Source organism: Lethenteron reissneri, chromosome 6 (assembly GCF_015708825.2).
Source record: "Lethenteron reissneri isolate LAM-NWPU_2019-01 chromosome 6, ASM1570882v1, whole genome shotgun sequence".
NCBI classification, from domain to species: domain Eukaryota; kingdom Metazoa; phylum Chordata; class Hyperoartia; order Petromyzontiformes; family Petromyzontidae; genus Lethenteron; species Lethenteron reissneri.
In genome coordinates, this window is record NC_083784.1 from 2227722 (window position 1) to 2251696 (window position 23975).

General features: G+C 44.0%; 1 protein-coding gene across 1 annotated transcript in view; it reads right to left on the reverse strand.

The window, feature by feature from the left end:
- Positions 1-23975, reverse strand: part of LOC133353592 (dystrophin-like) — a 639339-nt gene that overhangs the window by 426240 nt on the left and 189124 nt on the right. Inside the window, 3 exon segments of the mRNA XM_061569957.1 lie at positions 15226-15351; positions 17634-17800; positions 20126-20244. Of these exon segments, the coding sequence (XP_061425941.1) occupies positions 15226-15351; positions 17634-17800; positions 20126-20244 (412 nt within the window).

Sequence of the window (23975 nt, forward strand, 5' to 3'; positions counted from 1 at the left end):
AGTGGAGCCCCAGGCCAGATGTAAGACAGCAATCGGCACGAGGGGTGTGCGCCAACGAAGAGAACTGCCCCAAACATCCATCCACAGCAAAGAGAGAGAGATCATTATTCTATTGAGCCACGTGACTTCAGCTCAAGTGCAAAGGTGCCAATCAACATTTGCTCTGAGAAGAATACGAAACTATTCAACGTGAACGGGCACAACTCGGGACGATGTATTGTTAATCCGAAGAACCCTTTGAAATAAAGTTTTGGTGATAAAAGGTGCCTGCTTTATTTATTGAGTTTCAACTGCTGCCAATATAAACAGTGAGCACCAGCCTAAGCAGTACAGGGTGAATGCAAGTGTGGCGTGATTCCGTACTCCTCCCTCTTGAGTTTATCCAAATAAAAATGCACACCATGAAGTTCATTATCATCATCATTATCATCACCATCATCATCATCTTTATCGTCATCATCATCAGCAGCAGCATCAGCAACACCGCCATTATCATCATCATGATCATCATTACTTTCATCATCATTATTATGATCATTATAATCATCATTATCGTCATCATTATCTTCATTATTATCATCAACATCATTATCATCAGCAGCATCTATGAGCAATGTACTAATGGGTGAAGGTCTGCCCAAGCCACGGCCACCCTTGCGTGATACCAAGATGTAACAATCCACTCAGCGCCTGCACGTGAAATTATTTCACTGCTCCATCTCCTCCGATGGCCACCCTCTTGGATGCATTTTTTATTTCCAGGACTTTTAATTCAGTTTTCTGTCCTCCCCCCCCCCCCTCCACGCACCTCCGATCAGCGCATACATACATTTTCAAGGAGTAAGGGGGCACAAGGCATTAATGTGGTGCTGCAAATGCCCGAGTGTTGCATTCAAACGCAAAAGTGCTTAATAATCATTTAAAGCCACTATGTCAACGGCCACCCTAGAGAGTGGTGGGTGCACCGGTTGGCACACTGTGCGATGAACCCAGTGACCCGAGTACAATTGACAACATGAGCGACGGCGAGTGAGTCTGAACCGGTCCCTCGGCCTCTCCCCCCCTCCCTTTCACCAACTCGCTTCGCCGACTAACGCGTTGAAGCGAGATCAAACAAGCCCGTTATCTCCAGCCCGGCTCGGAGAGGTCTTTATTCAGCAGTCGACTGACATAGGGCTGTAAATTGTTTCGATTATTATGTAAACTGCCACGACATAAGCCACATTGCTTATCACTACACTTGCCCTGAGGTTGACTGTAATCCGTTAAAATGAATGCAAATGCCATATTATGGATTACACCGCTGGGGAGCTGAACTGCACGCCATCTAAGTTGGTGATTTGTCCAACATTCCGGTAATAACCTGACTTACAATTATAGGTCCTGTACGTTAATTTTGAATTTGTAAAAGCCAAGGCTATTTCATAGTTGGCAAGAGCTGCACACAGGAGTGACAAATTGTGGCACTAAGCACGGCACATTAAGTGTGATTAAAACATCATGTGAATGAGATCATAAAAAATTACGAGCAGATTCACACATATCCTCCATCCATTATACATCAACAATGCCACTGGTATACTTGTGCAGAAGCATTATGAACACTTTTTTAAAAATTACCCCAACTGGATGACGTTATCACTTAAGTGCCTTGACCTCAATATGCTTTGACTGCCTTTTAGAAAATATTGTAATCAGGCCAACATTACCATTGAACATATGAAAACCAAGCTTTCCAATTAAATACAGCAAGCTTGACCTGTCCTTGTTCCTTTGATTTTCACCATCTTTGTCTAACAAGGGTGAAACATTTTATCTGCCAGAGTTCTTAAATATTCTAAAATGAATCCGTATCATGTGAAATTACAGGGTAAAACAACATTTTAAATGGATATTTTTAAACTAAACAATTATTTTTATCTTACCAAACTAAACTAAGCTATTTTTATTTTACCAGGTAAGATCCACTGAGCTATATAGTTATTTTCAGAAGCGACTTGGCCACAAATAATGGGGCAATGAAGTGGCTTAATAATCTAAACGCATTTTTCTAAATGCGGAGGGAAAAACCAGAGGACCCGGATAAAAATCTACGTGTCCACAGGGAAACATGGAAACTCCAAATATAAAGAATTCGGTCGAGATTGAACCCACGACGTCCTGTATACCGGGCGAGGTAGTTAACATCTCGCAACCATGGTGCCCCATTAAATAATTGACCTTTAGGAACTTGGGAATTGGGCAGAGCATAACGTTTGGACACATGGGATCTAGGTTGGTAAGACACTAATAACGAACACTATGAAATCTGCATGAGTTTCCAACCTACCACTACTCCCCTACCCATGCCCAGCGATTCAATGAACTGTCGCAATACGAGGTTACAATTCAACTCAATGATCGACTATGTTTCTCTTACCAATTTTACCACCTCAATTGAATCATTCACTTCTCGTTCCTTCTGTCTTGATGATCCAACTATGTTCTCATTAGCCTTAATGTAACACCAGTGTATCCTTTACATATATATGTAATTATCGTCAATTGTAAGATAATCAATTCTCACACACAATTCGATGCATGTTATCGTGAGTGCATGAATCGACTAACAACGGCTGAATTAATGCACCGCTACGCACCTGCTGCACACACCGGTCACAAGAGGCAGGACATATCAGGATTCCCCACCCGTGCAGAACTAAAGCCTGTAACTTTGTCACCTCCCTAGCACTGCGTAATGTCAGATCCCACAGCACCCGTGGACTGCGTTGGTTACAAATGGGGCATTCATACTTGTCAGAGATCCCGTCCACGTGGACTCAAGTTTGGCCATGGCTCGTTGCGCTTTAACACGGCGATACATTTGTGGTCCCACGTCGCACGCGCCGAGCAAAATTTTTTTCTCTCTTTGTGTTTTTTATTATTCGGCCGTGATGACGACCAGGTAAGGAATCCGACGCACCACGTACCGCTTCTGCCAAGCCGAAAATACAAAAAAAATGTGAGCAGGGCTGGGCCAGACAAAGGGAAACTGGCAGAAAGTAAGGCAACCCTAGAAATACGAACGCCTAATTTCACCGTCCGAACTGTGCAGTCTGCTCACCGTGAATGTGCGGATCAAATGAAGACGTTGAAATGTACTTAGTTAAAACTTTTATTTCGCCATCATATATGGTAAATCCTGAAAACAACATCGAGCAAGTGGGCGGGGTCAGGCGCTCTGTCTCGTCCAGCAATTAGTTTCGACCATAATATATTTGCTCGTTCAAAGAAAATGAGTTTCAAATATAGCAGAGTATGAAAATCGAACGATGTACAGTACTCGAAAATGTGCCTCATATTAAAGAATGCAAATGCTCGAAACTAGTCATAGATCAATCGCTGCTCATTATTAAGAGCCAGAGGCAAACACATTATTTTACAGTACGGAATCATAAGCTGAAATTACCCAAAAACATGGCGTAATTATATTTTGTTTTAATATTGTATGATTCTCAACCTAATTCTGTTTCTTACATTTTAAGCACATGTCATCACATTTTAGATGAAGCCCTCACATTGTGTCGGCCTCAGATTCAGTGGCAAAACATCCCAAGGGTGACACCTAATCAATTCTCGAACAATAAAAACAGAAGACCATTTGCCAATGTGCCTCAGTCACATTATTTGTTGAAAGCTGGATCATAGCCGGATTAACAAAACTATTCTTAAATAGCAGCGAATGGATTGAAATTTTCCCCGAAAAATCTGAGAAAATATATGCTGTATTTAAACTCATAACAGTTCATCAGAATCACAATCATCTGCATCAATATGACCGTGGGGACTTGAATACATAAAAATACTAAATTGTGGTAATTTCACGTGACCTTTAAAAACTAATTTATGAAAGATAAGTCTCCAAAGAGAACAACTAATGGAAATAAATTATTAGAGGTCATTACGAGTCTGTAAGACCGTCACGCTCCATGCAGAATATAATCATCTGAATATTACAATATAGCCCCTGGTCTGTCGTGTTTTATGTAAACCTTGGGCAATTCTTGAAGGCAGACCGAGAGCAAGGTAAAGAGATAACGAGGGGAACAGGTTTGCCATGCTTTTGGAAAACTGAATTTGACCATGAAGATCAACGTGTCAATGTGCCTAAGGAGAACGTCTTGCAACTGTTCCACATCGCCTTCTATGACATGCCGATCAAACATGTGGACAGCGGCGATGGCAATTAAACGAAAACATTAAAAACACACAAAAAGGATCGTAGAAAGAAGCGTGCCGGAAGTCACACTGGGACGCAGCGAAAGACACGGATTAAGGAACCAATCAGGGATGTCACATTGCCTGTGAATCAAAGTAAGCGGGCATGGCCAAGACACACCTCCAGAAGGAATGACGACCGATGGTTGAGGCTGGTGACGAACTGGCAGTCAAAGGAGAGAACACTCCAAGGGGAAGACCATCGCAGAGATGCGCGTGATGCATGTACGCACGTACGGTATATGTTGAACTTAATTCGCCACGTAAGTACCCACGCATCCATTGGTGATGGCATCAGCTCATTTGCTGACGTCAGATTAACTGTGGCATCGTAAACCCGTGTCGGATGGCATGGGCATGCCTTAGGGCCTTCAACCAAGCATCGGATAGACCAGGGCTGATCATGATTATGACACTGATAATATGATAATGATGTATGTGACCACTTTTAAGCCATTTAGTGCAACAAAATAAATTGGAAGGTCTGGAAGTGTTAGATGTGTAAATAATAAATTGGATGGATAGAAAGAATTATGAGGAATTTCTAGAGCAGGTTTATGGAGATAAATGCTATTGAAATAATACAGAAAAAGGCAAATTTGTGATGTTTGCAGTGGGGGGAGGCACATTCTCTAAAGTAAAAGCATTCTGAAGAATGTTTCTGGAAGGAAGGATATTGGGAAAGAGACAAAGAGGCAGAAGAATACAAAATATTCTGCTTGAAGACTTGAAAGCAGGGAGGAGAAACGTGCAGTGAAGTGAAGAAGAAAGCTTGAGATCGGATAGCATGGAGGCAGCTTGAGCTTAATGGGTAGAGGACTAAAGGGAGGGCATTCAACTGGAAGGTTCAGGAAGCTTGACATGCATGCAACCAATTCACTGGAACGGTTAATGGAGCAATATCAATACCAAAATATGCAGCGAGATTTCATCTTGTCTTCTGTAACCCAGAGATAGTTTGCAGTCAGTCCCGTGCACTTATCTCAGGGTCATCTGTGTGCGCAGCAAGTATGAAGTATTTTGTTTTGTTTGGCAGAAGGAAATCTGTTCATAATGGGGAATGAGTCACATTTGGGCCAATTATAAATATCATATTAAAAATCCCGAAAATAAAATAAATGAAAATACATTCTGAGCACCAAACTGGGGTCTGTACAGCAATAAAAACCAATTAGGCAGTAATGCGGAGAAAGAATTAAGGATAAGCAATTAGTCCTTTGCCACCGGAGGCCACTGGTAAGGCACAATTCATTTTCATTTGTGTTCTCATCCCCAAACCATTAAACATATCTACAAACTGCACAAGCCGCTACAAGGAGATGCTCAGCAAACAACACACTCCACTGGTAAAGGTGCAGCGCTGCTATTGGCTACTTATGCCACTGTTGGCTGAAGGGCCTCCACTAGAGAAAGATTGAGAACACCCCTTGAGAGGGTATTTGGCCTGCTCTTCAATGCTGGCCAATAATCTCAGAAGAGGTGGGGAGCACTACTGACACGTTACCCCACCACACAGGAAGGTGCCGACCGACTGACTGTGGTGTTTTTATTTATACAGCTGGACACAAGCGGGGGCGAGTCATTATTCTGGCAGCCATTGTGGCGCGACTACCATGCTGGGAGATCGAAGCGGCTAACTCTGCGTCGCAAGTCGAGTGTGCAGACCACCACACCACGATGGCAGCATCTACTATGGAAGGGGCGCCGCAGTGGCGAGATGTTAACTGCCTCGCCTGGTATGCAGGAGTTCGTGGGTTCAATCGCGAGCCAGGCCCCTGTAATTTTGGAGTTTGCATGTTCTCCCCGTGGTCGCGTGGATTTTTCTCCGGGTCCTTCGGTTTTTTCCTCCCACATTTAAAATTAACAATGTGCGTATAGTGTTTGGCTGCTGTAAATTTCCACGTGATAAGCGACTCCGTTGAGCTGTCATTTGTGGCCTGGTCGCTTCTGAAAAATGAGTTCCATAGCTCAGTGGGCCTTACCTGGTAAAATAACAACAGTTTAGTTTCATAAGAAAATCCAAATGGAACCATGCCGCCCAACCAATGCACATCCTGGCAAAAAATCCCGCATGTTGCAGTTTATCACCCCTTTCAGCATTCTCCTTTTTAATAGTTAGACATTGTACCACCGTGTTTTTCGAACTTTTACATCCACATACTACCAACGTTGTTTTCAAAGTTTCCCATATGCGCAGTCTAATAAATAAACAATGAGCCTGCAACAGCACGTCGACTGAGATTTCCTCCTGCGATGCTGGTAAGTTAATACCAAATGATTACGCGGTATTAGCCTCCTGCAACCCATTACACAGTGCCTGCAAGCAAAGTACATGTTATTCCTGCCCTGATTTATAACAAAATAAACCATCAGAATGTTTCTTTTCTTCTGAATAATCATAAAAATATACCAATAAATACATTAGAAAATCCTCATGTCCGTTGCTAACCACTTATGAGACCCTGATACTCACAGGCCAGAGATCGCAAACGGGTTTTGATTCCTTACCCGTACCCGTACCCGGCCGCACCAGGGTCGCAAATGGGTACCCGTACCCGGCCGGGTACGGGTAGCCGTTCCCTACCCGTACCCGTACCCTACCCGAAATGAGTGACAAACGGCTACTCACCAGTGACTCACGGCCTACCCGTACCCGTACTCGGCCGCACCAGGGTCGCAAACGGCTACCCGTACCCGTACCCTGCCAGGTACGGGTAGCCAGGTATCGGTAGGGTACGGGTATCGGGTACCCGGTTGCGACCTCTGTCACAGGCCCAAGAACAACGAAGGTCAGGACTATGAAGGGAGTAGTCTTGGGTTTTTAAAATTTACAGGAACTGCTGACACCTACATTTTATGCTCTGCATCACATCCTTGAGACGAACCAATGTTGAATGTTTTGGCAGCTTCTAGAAGTAATCTAAAAGCAAGCAGCTATACGTGTGTTGCATCTAGGATACAATTCCACGCCCAATTTAGAAACAGTGGCACAATAAAAGCTTATATGTGAGACCAAAAATCTGATTTGTTTGAGTTAACTTATTTTTGAGCTGGAATCCTTTGCGTGAAGAGTGCTTTATGAAAGAAAATCACGCTTACAGCAATGCACGTTGTAAATATCGCATGCTCATGTAAAATGTATGCATTATGTAGCATAATAAAAAGGAAATTTGTGAATATGTGTGTCTGTTCAAATTGTTTATCATACTTCCCAACACGCAACAAACTTGAAATTTGGCATGTGGGTAGCTTCCAGACTGTACACAATGCAAAAAGTAAAAAAATAGACTTTTGTATTTTTGGGGGGGGGGGGGGGGGGCGCAATAATGGATATTATATATTGCACGGCAAGTGAGCGGTGACGTCACATTTGTGATGTCACCCGCATGCGGCAGCAGTGTGCCTGCTGACGTCACGCATCCCCCCCACCCTCCGCGTAGGCAGTGTACTAATCCAAGACAAGAAAACAAGTCTCGGGCGAAGCCAGATAGTAAAGCTTGTGTAGCAAAAAACAACTACGGGCCAATATATGTGTGGGTATTTTTCTTAAACATGCAAATATATTTTGGGCGATTGGTCACAATGCTCCTGACCATCTTTTGCAATATTTCCTCGCATAAAGGCCCTGAACAATAAATGGCAATGCTGTCTATTTTAAAGTAGAATTGTAATGTTTTGCATGAGTGGCCATCCGCTGAACCATAATCACTATAAATCAATGCACCAGCCATATTACAGCAACATTCTGTTGAAGACTCGATGTAAAGAGGTTTGCTTTTTACGAACGTGGATATTGACCTATGTATTAGTGTCATTTAATTAAGCCTAAGTTATCTTTATTTGGCGGAGTATCCCACCCGGTCATTGATTACGCTCTCAACCAAGCGCAACCACGGACAGATTTAACTAATAATTTGAGATGAAATGTTAAATATCTATATACCAATCTCAACATATGTTGGTATTTTATTTTTTGCAATTATTTTTACACTTCCAACCACAAATATTACACATTTCAAGTGAAGTATATTTTGGATCTGCCCTGACTTAAACAAACTGGTTTAATAATCTGAATATTGCTATGCAACTTTGGCTATAAACATTGCAATAAGCATTGTTTGTATTTTAATAGCGGAATACTTTTTAAATTTATGCAAAGAAATATAAAGTCTAAAAATGTCATACCTCCTGCCGAATAATCAGCAGGAAAGGTATGTAATAAACACTTTACCATCGCGAATTCCATTTTCTAAACGAGAAACTGGTCTGTTGTGCTGTTCACATATGAATTGAAGCTGTTATACTCTCTAAATCTTCCCAAGCAATTTCACAGCTTGGAACTTACAGCTTGTATAGTACGCTATATATATTACACAACTTTGTAATACAAATTTCATATCTTGCTTTGGTAATAAATGAAGTCATAACGGGTATGCATTTATGTCGTTCATTATGTACCTTCATTAAAATACTTAAATACTCTGTTGAAAAATATTTTTAAAAATCAGCTCGTACCAAGCAGTGGCAGATTTGAACTCCGCTATACAAGAGCAGCGTCCCACTGCCCTAAGGTCGGTTTGTTCTCGGCACAAAAGCATTGGGTTTATATTTTTATCCTAAAAATTTCAGAGTTCCCAAACTTTCAGAATTCGCGAACCCGCTTGGGTAGCCAGGTAATTTTCTGGGACCCATGCCCAATGAGACCGTGAGTGAAAAACAGTGACAGGCGCTGAAGGCGAAGACACGCAGGAGGCACAAAGTAGAAACCCTTGCCAAGAAACTGGGTGATCTTACAGGTTAAGAGCGCAGTTTACAGGGTGATGGTGTTACAGAGTACAGCTCAGATTGTGAAGGTGTTACAGTGCAGCAATGTCTACCTGTCTTACCAGCTATACTGCACAATTCTCTCTTTCTCTGTTAATTGATTATGGTCTACTCTGTAATTAACGATTACCTTTTTCTCATATATACAGGTTGGAGCACATGGTAGCGCTCTGGTCCAGACTTTTAAGCACGAGTGGGCGACTGCATCTTTGTAATTTATTTCCGATTCGTGTAAGCCTCGTAAGCGATCTTGTGTTTTTGTCTGTTTTCTTTTATCAGACCAGAGCTAGCTACGGATGATCATAATTTAAACGACCGATTTGAACGTAACATGTTTATGTTTTACCGCGTTTTGTTCTGCGATCCAGCCCAAGGCCTCCTGCGACACAGCAGTGGGGTTGTAACCCCATCATGTGGCGATGTCTGCTGGAGATGACCTCACAACCACGACCAGAACGAAACGCTGGCAACATTTGCGACGTGAAGTAGCGTATTAACGCTGCAAATCACGATTCTCACGAGCAAGTTGTGCCCGCCTGTGAAATTGGTACATTATGCTGAAGTACAATAGTGCTGGTCTGTAAAAAGGAAACTAAAATCCATAATTTTAATGAGCGTGGCATTTCACCGACAACGTGCTAATATTATATAACGCTATGAGCGTACGTATATGTTCTCCCCCAACACAAACATACACAACACAGCAGCCCTAACTATCTCAGCCGTAATGGATAACGCTCAAATATTAAACACAAAGCCGCACATTTTCTTGGAGCAATTTAGCTTGATGGTGATGCACACAAATGCAGGAACTTTTTTTCTCTGCGCGACAATTTAAGCAATTGTGCGTTCAAACTTCATAAGCCCGCAGTGCTTTAACATACATATATATACCACGCATTCCATTTAGAGGACAGCATTAGTCAGGGCAAAAAGCTCCAAACAGAGATGTGTAAGCTCAAGGTGCAGCCCTGCAATTTCCTACTCAAGCCACTGCTGATGGAACAGGCTCCACTAGAGGGAGCTCTAGAAAGCCCCTGATATGCGGTAGTTTTTCCTACTCTTCCACCCTCAGCCAATCATTCTTTTGAAGAGGTGGGAAGCAACCCAAATGGTAGTGCTCTTTTACCCCAGGCACTTCTGGACATCTGTGAAAAAAAAGAGTTTTATAGTTCATCGGATTCCTCCTGCAGCATAAACAGATATTCTGACTTTGACAAGCGACCTGCCAATCGACTAACCATTTATAAACTGCCAGATGATGGGGAGAGGTGGGGGGGGGGATTTGATAAACTTGCCATTTGTTTCAACTGCCTTGCTGAAAGCTCATACCGGTGACCACTGGATTGCAAAGTCCGGTGTGATAAACATTCCACCATGCTCAGCATATACCATAGGCCTTATTGTACTCACAATACCCCAGACATCGACGGGTATTGGAGTGGCTCCTGTAAGCTAAAATCAGCCTGGGAAGAAATAAAAAAAATAATGCATGCCACGTAATGAAATGCCTCCACATACGTGTTGTCTTCAATATTAAAAACAGTTTGAGTGGCTCCTTTGCAATTCAATAAATATATGTTCATGTCTGAAAGCAGGCATGCGATATAACTATCTCTGATCATGTCAACTTTTTTTTATTACTAACGAACCTATAATGCGGAGGGTTCATTTTCCAAGTTCTGAATTGACAAAATTTTCCATGAAATGTTCTCTGGATGTTTGAGCAAGGCGCAAGCGAAGCGCAGGTTCTCAACAAAAACACGGAAATAAAAGAAAATGTTAAAAAGTCAAAAGCAATGTCCTGCTTTAAATGACCGGTCAGGTGGTACTTATCACCCTGTTTGCAGCCCTGAGCTAGTTGTAGGACATTCCATGTTCTCATGGCGGGGGCAGGTCTATCCATAGGCCAACCTCTGTCAAATTCCCCACAGAGTGGTACTTGTTTTTAAATCCTTTATATTAAGTTCACTTGCTTGCTTGCTTGCGCACTTACGACCGTGCAAATCTTTCGGTCGTTTTTTAACCCACTTCCCGTGATCCAATCGAGCTGACATTTTGCACACAGACTCGTTGTGCGTGACAATTTATTTTCGTGAAAATTTTTTTCCCAAAATTTTACACTTTTTAGGAAAAAATAATTATATTTAATTACCAATTGCTTAATGGTGGCAGGCAATCATCTGACCCATAGGTGGCAGCCATCTCAATCCAGAGGACGAGAGGACTCTAGCCGCCACGCATATAAAGGATTTATAGTGAAAAACTTTGTTTTTACGGGTTAATTTTTTATCAACTGAGGAGGCATGATGGGCTGAGTCAACTCTGATTGCGAGCCATTTGCTCTACCACTAGAGTCAGCTGGCCAGACACACGTTAACGTTTCCCCCACATTACAATTATTGGCAGAAAAAAATCGGACGATGTGACAAGCAAATATTCTCACGTGTTTTATATTTAAGCGTTAACATAATCTCCAAACGTAATGGCGATCGGTCAAAGGTGTATTGTGTTATTAAATAATATAATACATATAGAAAAGGGTGGTTATAACAGCATGGTCAGATGTTGGGGGTTACGCGGAAGATTAAGCGTGCGGAAAAACAAAAATAAGAATGAGCTCGAACCATCTCCAGCAGCGCGTAAAAACCACGAAAAAAGAATCAGCCGGGAGCTGCTGGCGAAGACCTGCCACTCTCTCAACCTCCGTGTGCCATGGTGCGTCAACAGTGCCATGGTGGAGGTGGAGAGCGTCGAGACTCGTACAACCACCATTTTTACAAGACCATGTGTCTGTGGATATCGGGGGAGCCAGCGGGCAGTGCAGTGGTTAGCGCAACTGTGCTTACGAGCCCAGCGGCACGAGTTCGATTCCCACTCACGATCAATAACCAGGGCCGCCCATAGTGGTCGGTGGGGGGCTCTGGGTAAATCACACCGTGTTGGCCCCACGACACCTTCAAACTAAACCGGAAGTATTACTCCTGACACTATGACGTCGAAGCGGGTGCCCCCCCCCCCCCCCAAAGCACGGGGCCCGGGTCAGTCGCCCCGATTCGCCGTACCCGACGGAAGGCTCTGCGCAATCACAGTGGCAAACTTTTGTACCGGTCCTGGGCCTCCCCTCGGTTGACCTAGCCTCAAATGAGTACCTCCTGACATTGTGTTTGGCCACCCACCCCCTCGCGTGCCATGCCCTGCCCTTTCATGTGGTGCTCGCTAACAGCATTTGCACCAACAGTCTGTTCAAGGCTATACTGGGGATTCTTTATTTAGGGTTTTTACCTCTCTGGGACTGCTATGTAATTAGAATTTCTCAATAGCAGATGACACCTATATGGACACCGCACATACTATAGCATCCATTAGCTGCCATGACCAATCCATTGTTGGATGAATGCCTCCCAAAGCCACCGCCATCCTCTCACCGTCCGTGATGCAGTAATATAAATGCTATTCACATGTAATATTTTGCGCGGATAGTTAAGCCATCGAGTGTGCATAGCAAATGCATGTGTGAAATAGCTTTTGGCCGATTCTTTTAAATATTGAATGCCTATGAGAGCCTATATATATGGAAAAAAATGAGGTGGGGGGGGGGGGTTGCAATGGTGCTTGCCTCAGTATGCATGTGTAGAGTAATATGACTCGGAGACCATCAAACACAGGTTACCCATTTTGCCCTCTGCACAATTATAACGGAGAGCAGTGGAAAATGCGTTCACCCCACAGCTGCAACCGAAGGACATTTCAAACGAGTTTATTTTTAGAGAAGGCACGCCTTGTGCATGACAAATTATCCTCCTTTGGTTTTTGTATTTTTTGGGGGGGGGTGGGTGGGGTTAAAAAATTAATTGGAGGTGACCGTTTGTCGTTTAAAATTTTAAACACTTTGGGAGCAAAAATTACATCTGGATATATTTGTGCTCCGCAAAAAAATGAAGACCGAATCCAGCCTCCAACGTAATCGTCGTATGAGAATATGAGACAGTGGTGATTTGGTGGTAATGGTGGTGACGTGATGCTATGTGACATTAAATTGCGTTCTGCTATTTAAAGGCCAGTGTATTACAGCCATTAAAAAAGTTTGTAACTTGACTGTAGATTGCTCTGGAAAATGTTGAAAAGAAGTCACCCCAAAGTTATTTCATCCTCGACTCTTCCGCCTCAATCTTTTTTTTTTTAAATAATAAGATTAGAGATGAAATGTTCTGCCAAAGCCATCTTGTCAAAATTGATTTCCGTTTATGTGCATGCACAACACATCGTCCACTCTGGATGCACTCGGTGCACTTGTGGATTTGAGGATAATTGCAAATGAATCTATGGGACAAAAATGTGTACATTAGCGGCTCGTTTTGAAGTTGCCAATTAGTGTTGTGGGAGCCGACCCAAAAAAACCAATCACTGTGTTAGGTGACAGGCACAATACCACGATGGGTGACCTGGGGAAACCAAGCGTGAGACACATAAGAAATGTGGGACATTCAAATACAACACTTTGTTTTGTTAAGCACATGCATTGGACCACTTCACGAATCACCATTCAATATTGGGGGCAGCTTAAACAAACTGGATCACGAAACGCAAATAAGGATTTTAGTCATCTCAGCGTGTACAAGGTCTGGACTCTATTCAGCAAGGCATCTCCTTCAAGCTATGGAAAGGCAGTTAGTCTTGTGGTTATTCGTAACATTAATGTTATATCACAAGACATTATTAATATACCACACTAAAAAAGGACAATTGTCACAATAAAAAAATGCATTACTTGGATGTATGTTATGAACTGCATTGTAATATTAAGCCACAAGTAAATTACTCGTACAGAGTAATACAACTGCGCAGGTTGTCGCGGGTGTGCTGTGAAGCTTAAACGACGTCAGATGGTTTCCAGCAGGTTCGGGAACAAGTGCGTGCGCGCAAATCAGGGCACCGGTCCTCGTCAATCAGATTGTCAGCCGGGACAGGACCACGTTCAATTACCCACGCGACGCAACTGCGTCACTAGGCTCCGTCGTTCCGCGGTCGGCCTTTTGAGTATGCTGCAGGAAACGTTGAAACGATTTAAATTCACGAGAAAGAAAAAAAGCTGATAACCCGTTGTCTTCCGCGGACGACGTGTGGCTGTAAAGCTTATATATAGAGAGAGTAATACTTGTAATTTGTAATTATTTGACGCTATAATTACACTTGTTTACCCAAGGGAAGCCTCGTGGAGTCAGAAGGTTGTCTCAGAAGGGGGGCGATTTTGCCGCGCGTTCAAAATCTCAATTGACTAATTCGCTAGTAATATTTTATAATTGGGATGTGTGGCCAATACCATTGACATGGTTACATAGGGGGGGGTTAGCTATGGGAGGTAATTGTAAAAACCTGGAGACCCATGGAAAATTGGGGGAGAACGTACAAACTACACTAGGAAAGGCCCCCCACCAAGTCTGGAATCAATCAGACACCCTTCTCGTTACGAGGCACGTGTGTTACCACTGAGCCACCCCTGCGTCACCCGGCTGCTCATGTGGACCGTTCTTTTACCGTTGATAAGGCCCAATTGTTTCGCCATGAACGACAGTGGCTTCATTAGCCACGAGCGCAGGGGAAGGGTGCGCGTTAGCCGCCGAGTGGAGGTGTGCGAAGTCAACAAGAATTCCGTGTGCCTGTGCGCAAGCTGGGGTATCGGTCGTCTTGGATGCTACAACAGTGGTGTAATGGGTAGCGCTCTGCGCTTGCAAGCCAGAGTTTGCCGATTCGAATTTATCTCCCGGCGTGGCAGTCGAAATAATGGGCAAGGTTCAGAACACCTCTCCCCACCTACCTCTGCGTCCCCAACAGTTCAATGTGTATATCGATCAGCAGGTTCGTCAGCATGTATGTATGTATGTTGGACCTGTTTCGCACCGTTAGTAGCCAACCGTGCGAATCGGAGGTGTTTGTGGTGGGGTTAATTGTAGGTACTCCCACCCTCTTCCAAGACGTCTGGCCAATGTTTAAGAGTAAGCCAAATATCACAGAGTGGAGGCTCCCTAGACACTCTGTCTGGCCGGAGGCCCTTCCAGCAGCAACGGCGTGGGCGAGCGATTGCAGGGCTGCACCTCTGCCTCTCGCCTATCGGTCTAAGCGGAGCGAGTGAGGGGGACACACCTGCGACGGGAGGCCCCGCCTCTGTCTCTCGGGGGACAGCACGTAGGCCTGCTGCGCGTAGAGGAAGGTTTTGTAGCGAGGTTTTGGGGAAGCCGTGACATTGCTCTGGGAGAGGCTAACCGTGATCTGGAGAGGTGGGAGGAGAGGGAGATTGAAGCAGGAAACATGGGGGAAAGGAGAGCGGGGAAATGGGGGGTGGGTAGAGGGGGGGGGGGGATATGGCAAGGGGGGTGGGAAGGTGGAGGGCGCAGGGGAACAGCATTAAGCAAAGCGTGGGAAAAAAAGGCACACGGAAGAAATGCGTGGGGAGGGTGAAATGAATGGGAATGTTGCAGGGAGAAAACAAGGGGACATTAAAGCAAAGCATAATAAATAAATAAAGCAAGTGTTCACCAGAAAAATGAGCGCCTGAAAATTACACTGCTGGAGGTACATTAGGCAAGCATTTAGAATTAAAGCCGGGAAAAAAAAGTGAAAGTTGAAGCTAAATTAATTAGAAAGGGATAAGGAAGTGCTTAAGGCAAAGCGCACGATTGGGTGGCTAAAGCACTTCAAATTATTATTTTTAATAAATGCAGCTTTCAAGCTGCTCTCGTTAGCTCAAATCCGCTCCCGTCCGTGGGCTTACGAAGAGCGAGGATGGAATTACATTATGGAGGGAGGGGGGGACCTCTACACATTCACCTTCAGCCACTGAAAGTCGGATGGCACACAACCGTGGGATTAACACAAAATCCATTCTTGTCGCAATCTCGACGTATTACTGGGACAACGGTAGCAATCACATAAACAAGTAACTTCAAAGTACAATGAGGAAAGTTAAAATGGGAACGAAAGCAGTAAATTAGTCGCTCAAAGCCTTTTTGGAATAACAGTAGCCACAGTGGACGTCTTCCCAATTATTGTAAACTTAGTAGTCAAGCAAATCACCTGGACACTCTCCAAGACTTAGTTTCATATTGCATGTCTTTTGTGTGAAAGCGTTTTTTGTTATATCTGTGCGAGTCACAATCTACTGATGGTCTGCGGCCCTAATGAGTACGCCAATGCCTCTACGTGTGTGCTGGGCATGCACGCTCGCTTTGTGTGACATCGAAAGGAGGAGGGCACTGCTGATCAAACACTACGGGAGCCCACGCAACGCTGCCAACATACACACCGCACGCGTTTCAAGGTCCCAAGGTCCACGGGTGAATGTGCCGCGTGCGTACGTATTAATGGGTGGGAAACCTTCACGTGAACGCACACGTGCATGGCACGCGAACTAATTAGCTCGTGTGAGTCTTTGAGCATGCACATCCGCTAGGCCAATTATCTCAAACGGTTCTGGGCCTTCCCTAGGCCGATTCGGCCTCAAATGAGTGCCTGGCGCCATGTGTAATCATCGTCACTGGGGAGACGAAGGCGGTCGTGTGCCCTGCCGGCCTTCATGGACGCTCTATAATAGCGCTTGCACCAAAATGCCTGTTAGCGCTACGAGGGGGATATTCGTCTTGTGGCAGAGCCGGCAAGATGTTCCATTCCCAGCCAAGGCTAACACGAGTGACACGTGGCATCCAAACTTGTCTTGGGCCTCCGCAAGGTCGACTCGGTTGTTAATTATTTCTTAGTATAGCAAGTAAATGTCAGCACTGGAGAGACAAAGGTGGCTGGGCAAGGTGTTTACTACACCACCCCCTCGTGCACCACGTTGGCCTCAAAAGGTGCTCACACAGATGACTTTCCTCAAGAGACTATATGGCTAGATGGGAGGTATCTGACTTGTGTCTGTGTGTGTGTGTGTGTGTCATATGTGTGTATATACAATCCCAGTGACTGAAGGTTCAATTGCTGGCCATGCACATCAGTCGTAGGTAGTGTCTGAACATGGCCTGAGCTTTGTATGACAATAGAAAGACAGAGATGGCTGGACAGGTGACCAGCCACACAACTCTCTCATGCTTCAAATGCGATCCCAAAAGTCTCTCAGGCTATGAATGTGTGTCAGCGTTAATGTGTGTATGTGTGTGTGTGTGTACAAAATCCCCACTCTGCCAGTAATCTCAGTCAGTTGACCCATGACCTTCCAACGATCATTCAACACGTCACAAAATTACACCTAACCTAGCAGAAGCTCTGCGGTGATGTCACCGTCAATTAGTGGCAAACAGCGGTTGTTGTTGTCTTGTGCGCGCGTGTGTGTGCGTGCCGAGATCTTGGCCATTTCACGTGGCCTCAAAGCGCACCTAGTCTGGCACAGGCATCGCACCGGCATCAACGTCACATCGTAACAACATGATGACTAGTTGTCGTTGTTGTTGTCGTCGTTACTGTTGTACATGGCGTTGTTAATAGGGCGCTCACCAACGGCATGTCGCCCGACAGCGCCGCAAGCGTGAGTGTGCGTGCGTGCCCCCAGCTCTGCTCACCTGGTGGGTGTACCTCTGCTCTGCCTCCGCCCCAGCCGGCGCCACTGCCCGTGGAAGAGTCTCAACCTCTCGGATGGCCTCCATTGACACCTGCTTGGGGAGCACTTGGAAGAGCGACGTCACGTACATGAGAATTGACTTCTTGTCCGGGTGGGCCGTCTCGACGTCTGCGCACGGGAGGAGGGAAGCCACACAGCCAAACTTAATCACAATGTCCCGTGGCTGCTGCAATTTTTCTTTTAAAAAAATATTCTGCAGGACACCGGTTTATTGCATGAAATTATACGGTTAAATATCCATGAAAATGTATAAGCTTGGACCAGCTGGTCTGAGGCTGGCATTTTATAAATGTTTTTTTTAATCTAACTTAACTCGCGTAATGTGCTCACATTTTCTGTTCTTCGCCCGCAAGCCTCGGTGTTTAGACGATAACCGGTAAATGAACAAATGAAAAGCTTTCGACTGTGAAATCTCAGCTTCTTTTATTTTCAAGGAACAGTTCTTGATCTGAAATGTTTCCAAAGAACCATAAGTTTAATTTCCTATGTTTTTAAAATGTTTTAATGATAAACATGAATTACCTAACACAAGAAATAAAAAAAAGATTGGAAGCGCGAAAAAAAGATTGGAAGCGCGAAAAAAAGATGTTACGATCGAATTGAATTTCCCCCCTCCCCCTCCACCCCCCGATGTCAAATTTATGTTTGTCAACTGCATGGATTGCTAGCGCATTAGATCTTTGAAAGCTGCATTTATAACAATCATGAACCAATTATTATTTTTTTGCAGCGGACTAACACGGAAAAAGTATAACGTCATGCATCACAAGATAGGCCAGTAATAAATGTGACTCTAAAGATTATTGATCCAGGAATCCCACATCAGAAGTCAGTGGCTTCACAAGATGTCTCTGATTTAATAACTGTACCTTTTTAATATAAAAAGAAATTTCCAATTCCTCCCGAATCAATCCATTGTACAAAATAAACAGTGTACACCATATGTGTGTGTGTACGTGCCCATGTGTGTGCGTGCGTGCAGGTCTCTTCGTGACAGAGACAGCACCGCTGGGAATATTTGAGGTGGGCCCAGCATTGGGTCTCCGCGTGCTCAGAACACTCTGATGCAAATCCACGCGTACAGTGCAATGACCACAATTTTTCTGATTACCGTATTTTTCTTGTTACTGCGATGGGTCAAGCAACATTTTACAAACAAGACGAATATTGTGCATTACCAACATGAATTTGCAAGTGCTCGTAAAATAAGCCACTGTGAATAACAACTAAATTGGAAAATAAGGAAATGCCTTTGCAAGGTAGGTGATCTATTATGACAACGTGTATTTTAGGACCAATTCTGTTTTTGTTCCAACATTTTTTTATTCCAAAGATGACTCAACGGAGTAGGCGTTAATGATATAGGGAAGGGTTTCCCACAAGGAAACGTCATGCCATTTTCAAAAGGTTGTGTTGATGTGTGGATTATATTTGAGTATATAAGGTACCGCTAGCTTACTGTGTGTGTGTTTCACGTGGTATATGTCACGGGAACGGCGAGCTCACGAACTATGAAGAGGTAAAGGGTACAGGTGCAGCCCTGACAATTCTCTCTCAGACCACTGCTGGCGGAACAGCCTCCACTAGAGGTAGCTCTAGAGAGTGACTCAATAGGGTATTTGGCCTACTCTTCCACGCTAGAAGAGTTGAGAGTATCCACACTTTGTACATGCCACTGCAGATGCCAATATGTATGACAGGAACATGATAATAGTTACTTTAAATTCATTACCATACTTAAACGTGACCTTTTGTTATATTACAGCAAATATTGCAATTGTAAAAAAACCAGACAGACGCAAAAAACTGTTCCGTCTCCCTAGCGCACAGTGAACAGCAGGTGTTAGAGAAGCATGCATAGCCTTATGCAATAGATTGTTTTTCCAACTTCCATACATGTGTTCAAAACCGCAGATTAGCACTATTAGTGAGTCTGCAAACCATAGTCAAATTAACCATTAATGGGGCACTGCTCTCCTTAAATATTCAAACAAGAGATAACAAGGCACCGGCAGACGCCTTATATATTTCTTTCCCCAATTATTATTATACTTTCTCCCCATGAGAAGGGTTCGAGAGAGAGGACATTAACAATAACACAGACCGCGAGCCTGTGCAATAGAAATTCACCGGTTACCATAGAAGCGGCAGCTCTTGCACTAATCATCGGTGTCGCTGTCTGTGCATGCTAAAGAGCCAACGTTTTTGGACCACGGGGAAATGGGTGTCATTGGGGTGCAGTGATGACTGCAGACTGCGAGCTGCAGGTGTGTCATGGAATGGCTGCGTATTACTAATCTGCCTAAGGAGGCGCAGAAGAGGCTTCCGTGCAAAGTCATTTGTTAACTCTTCTTCTTCGATTGGCCTTTGGGCCTGTGCTCAATGATTACGACGACGATGAACAAAAAAAAATTTGAAAGATGCCCTTCTTGCCTTCCGGATCCAGAAGGCGAGCGATGTTCAGATGGTCCTGGGCCACATTGAAGGCGTTGTCGAGCCTCTCTGTGACCGTCATCTGGTTGGCAACGGTCTTCCAGTTAAAGAGGTCAGGCCTGTATTTCCGAAATGCACAAAAAAGACAAAAACATCATCGCGAAGTCCTTTCACAGTCTGCTGGGGTTCGGTACTACAAGTGGTGGCTATGAGGGGGGCATGTTGCACAGTGGGATGATGTGGCCCACACACAACGCGCCCGGCCGCCTTTGTCTCTCCATAACTGCTTATGTGTACACGCTGCACCAGGTACTCATTTAAGGTTGAGTCAACCTAGGGAGGGACCAGGACTGGTTCAGACAACACCCACCACTGATGTTGGCCATGGCCAGGAATCTATTCAAAACTAAACTAAGTTTATGTTGAAACTAAACTGTAGCTGCTAATCTCATTCATTTCACTGGGTTCGTAGCGCAATTATAAAACCACTGCACCGTAACCATGGGATATAAATGCACGCGTGCACATGGCAACATTACACTATGTAACACGATTTTTGTTCCTGGGCAGTAAGTGTTTTTTTCTAATTGCTTATGCCTGAAAAGTATAGAAAATGGCAATTTTTTCCCACAAACTGCTTTTGTGGCCAGGACTTTACGTGAAGGAATGACACAAATGCACACGTTTTCTCATTGACAATAGGTACATTTCAAAATATCACTGACTTGGTCACAAAAGCAAAGTTTGTGGGGAATAATAGCCATTTTCTGTACTTTTGAGGTATAAGCAATTATAAAATAACAGTTACTACCCAGAAAAAATATTTTTTTTGTTACACAGTGTTATCACACATTACATTAGGATCCTTCAAAAGACAAAGCGATAAATCAAAAACACATCTTTACATTTCAAATCAGGAAAATAACAATGCTTGCTGATTGCATGCACTACTACCTATAACAGGATTACGTACATACACAAACAAATACACCCATACATAGAAAAAAAAATTGGTTTAATGAAATAACGGCAACTGTCAGCAAGCGATATCAATTCTGAAACAAAGTCCACGATATCCGCCTGAGCCGTGGCTTCCCGGGGCAAGGTTTTGCTCAGTGCGGAGGTGCGACACTTGGTCTCGGCCATTAACGCGAGCGCAATCTATCTCCTCGAACGCAACGCTCGCCAAGCATGCAAAGCATCCCCCCCTTCTCGTGTTGCCAGCCAAGAAAACGAGCAGCCTTTCCATGGAGGAACGACTCACCGTCCCCCCGCCCCCCGATATCCGCCACACGTGCCACACAGGACTTTGGCCACATGGTGTAATTCTTCTTCCGCGAGATAACAGCGCACGCGTCCGCCAAAAGCAATATTTGGCGCGGAAAAAAAAGCTTGTCACGGCTTTCACGACACCCCCCCCCTCTTCCCCGTTCGCCGCTTCTCAATCTCCCAATCCCTCGCTTGGTCGATGCCAAAAAATCACCGTGCCTTGTCCTGCTCGTGCAATGTCCGGATGCACTGATGACCTGGTTCTATAGGCTTCTGCAGACGGTTGGTGGTTGTGATCGGAAGAGAAATGAGGACACCGACTTAGAAAGGGCCGCTTCTAAATTAACGGCCGTCCGTCAAAGCGTTAATGTTCCGCTTCAGGTCTTCCAAAACAGAAATTGGAATGACAATATGATAAATTACACCTGTTTGATTTAATACCCGACTCTTGATTGGCCTGACACTTATGTTTTACTTACGTGTGATTTACGACAGCAGAAAATGTACAATAATAATTTGCAACCCTTTGTCAACCCAGAGACCCACAATGAAGGTCTTCCTGCGCTTGTCAAATCACGGAGGTTCTTTGAGCATACTTCACAGCGCTGGTTAACTAACGTGTGTTGTTGAAGTGGGGGGGGGGGGCTGCTTAAGATATCACGAACCACTGACATTAGCCGTGGTTGGGTACGGAACACAAGTGGGTCGGTTTCGTTGTCCAGAGTAGCCGGCTGCTGCTATAAATGTTCACGTGGTGATGAGCCACTTGGTTGAGTTATGGTTTGTGACCAGGTCACTTCTGAAAAAAAGCGATATAGCTTAGTGGGCCTTAGCTGGTCAAATAAAAATAGTTTAGTTTGTGTTTGTCGTGCAGTGTACTAACCCCGTTATGCCTCCTCTCCGAAAAAGGCATACGAACAATTATTACTGCTCACATATCTTTTTGGTTCTTTCGGTAAAGTCACGTAGAAGGGAAATAATAAAATAATAAAAATTCAACATAATAAAATTATTATTATTTTCTTATTTCCCTTCTACGTGACTTTACCGAAAGAACCAAGAAGATGAATCCCTGCAGTCACGAAAGCTTTAAATCGAAACTGCTCACATAGTTCATCTTTGTTTACTACTTATGGTAGCACTCATGTAACACTTGCAATAACTATTTATAATAATATTTGGAATGGCTGTGAATTGGCACCTGCTTTGCATGCAGCATAGCTGCGTTGCTATGTGCACACATTTCTGCAGCAAGTCAAAAATGAATCTCAATTTTAATGTTTTATTCTTGGGATAATGTATTATTCTGGGAAAAAGGAGAGAAAAAAATCCGTATTAACGGAGGCAAATCTTTGCAACAGAATGCATTATGATTTATTCACACGTTCAACTGCGGTGTATTATCTGTTAACCTCGCCACTGCCTTGGGTGCTCTCAAGGTTCATTTGCAAAAATATAAATAAACGGGGGCCCATGTTTTACAAATAAATACCAAATCCAGCGACCACCGCAGGCACTTTGTCAACATTGAAGAAATATCGATTTCATTACGCGTCTTCAACACCATTTCATCTGAGCATCCAACGCATATATGCTGCCAAGGTAAAATATCTCTACCATAAGCCACCAAAATAGGGGCATGTTATTTTGTGTTGGAGATCGCAAATTGTCGTTTCGCGGAAAGTTTTATTTCTTACACAACAAGGTAGTCATTTATCAACTGGGAAGCAGAGCACGTTGAACCCCTTAGTAAAAATCCATTACCTGGAGCAAATTGCAATCGTGTCCTCTCAGCAGTGCAAACAGAAAAAAATGCTCATTGTATAGCCTGGCATACTTTAAAATGGTCTCAATTCTGCCTATGAGCTGTCTCTCTCTTGCACACTCTCTCCCTCTCTCTTGCCCTTACTTCTTGCAAATGTTGACTCGGCACTTTAAATCATGAAATGCATTTCAAACTCACTGACATGCATTCACAGCATCTCCTTTATAGCATGCTCCTTGTGGTGCTATTGAGGTGACCCGCTGTTTCACAAATAACAGGTTGCCGAAGAGAGCCCGAACAACAAGATAGACAAACTGCTTCCATCGCTACTCCCTGAACCCAAGTGAAGATTTTCCGCAAGATGCCCATCTCTCTATCTAATATTCTGCATTCATCACCGCCAACTGCATTTCTCTGGAGAATGTGTACATTTTAAGGTCATTTTCACTGCCAGCAGTAATTCCCCCCCCCACCCCCATTTTCATGGCCTCCTAAAAGGATGTAATTTTACACTATGAGACATCTCCTTTACCACTGGTAAAGGAGATGTCTCATAGTGTAAATGCTTACCCCGAACTCTCAATACTCTGATAGTGCGCTGTCTTTGAGTTGTACGCCTTTTGGCATCATCTGGTCCAACACCAATGGAGACTAGGCTCTAAAGAAAGCTGTCTCGGGTGTGGACCAATCAACTTCAAGGACAGTGCATATCATTATCATCATCAGAGTTGTTTCTTTTTGTTTGCATTTTGACTTCTTGTGTTGAGGTTATAGCAAACATGATGCCTTGTATAAAGGTGTCAGATTTTGTACCAG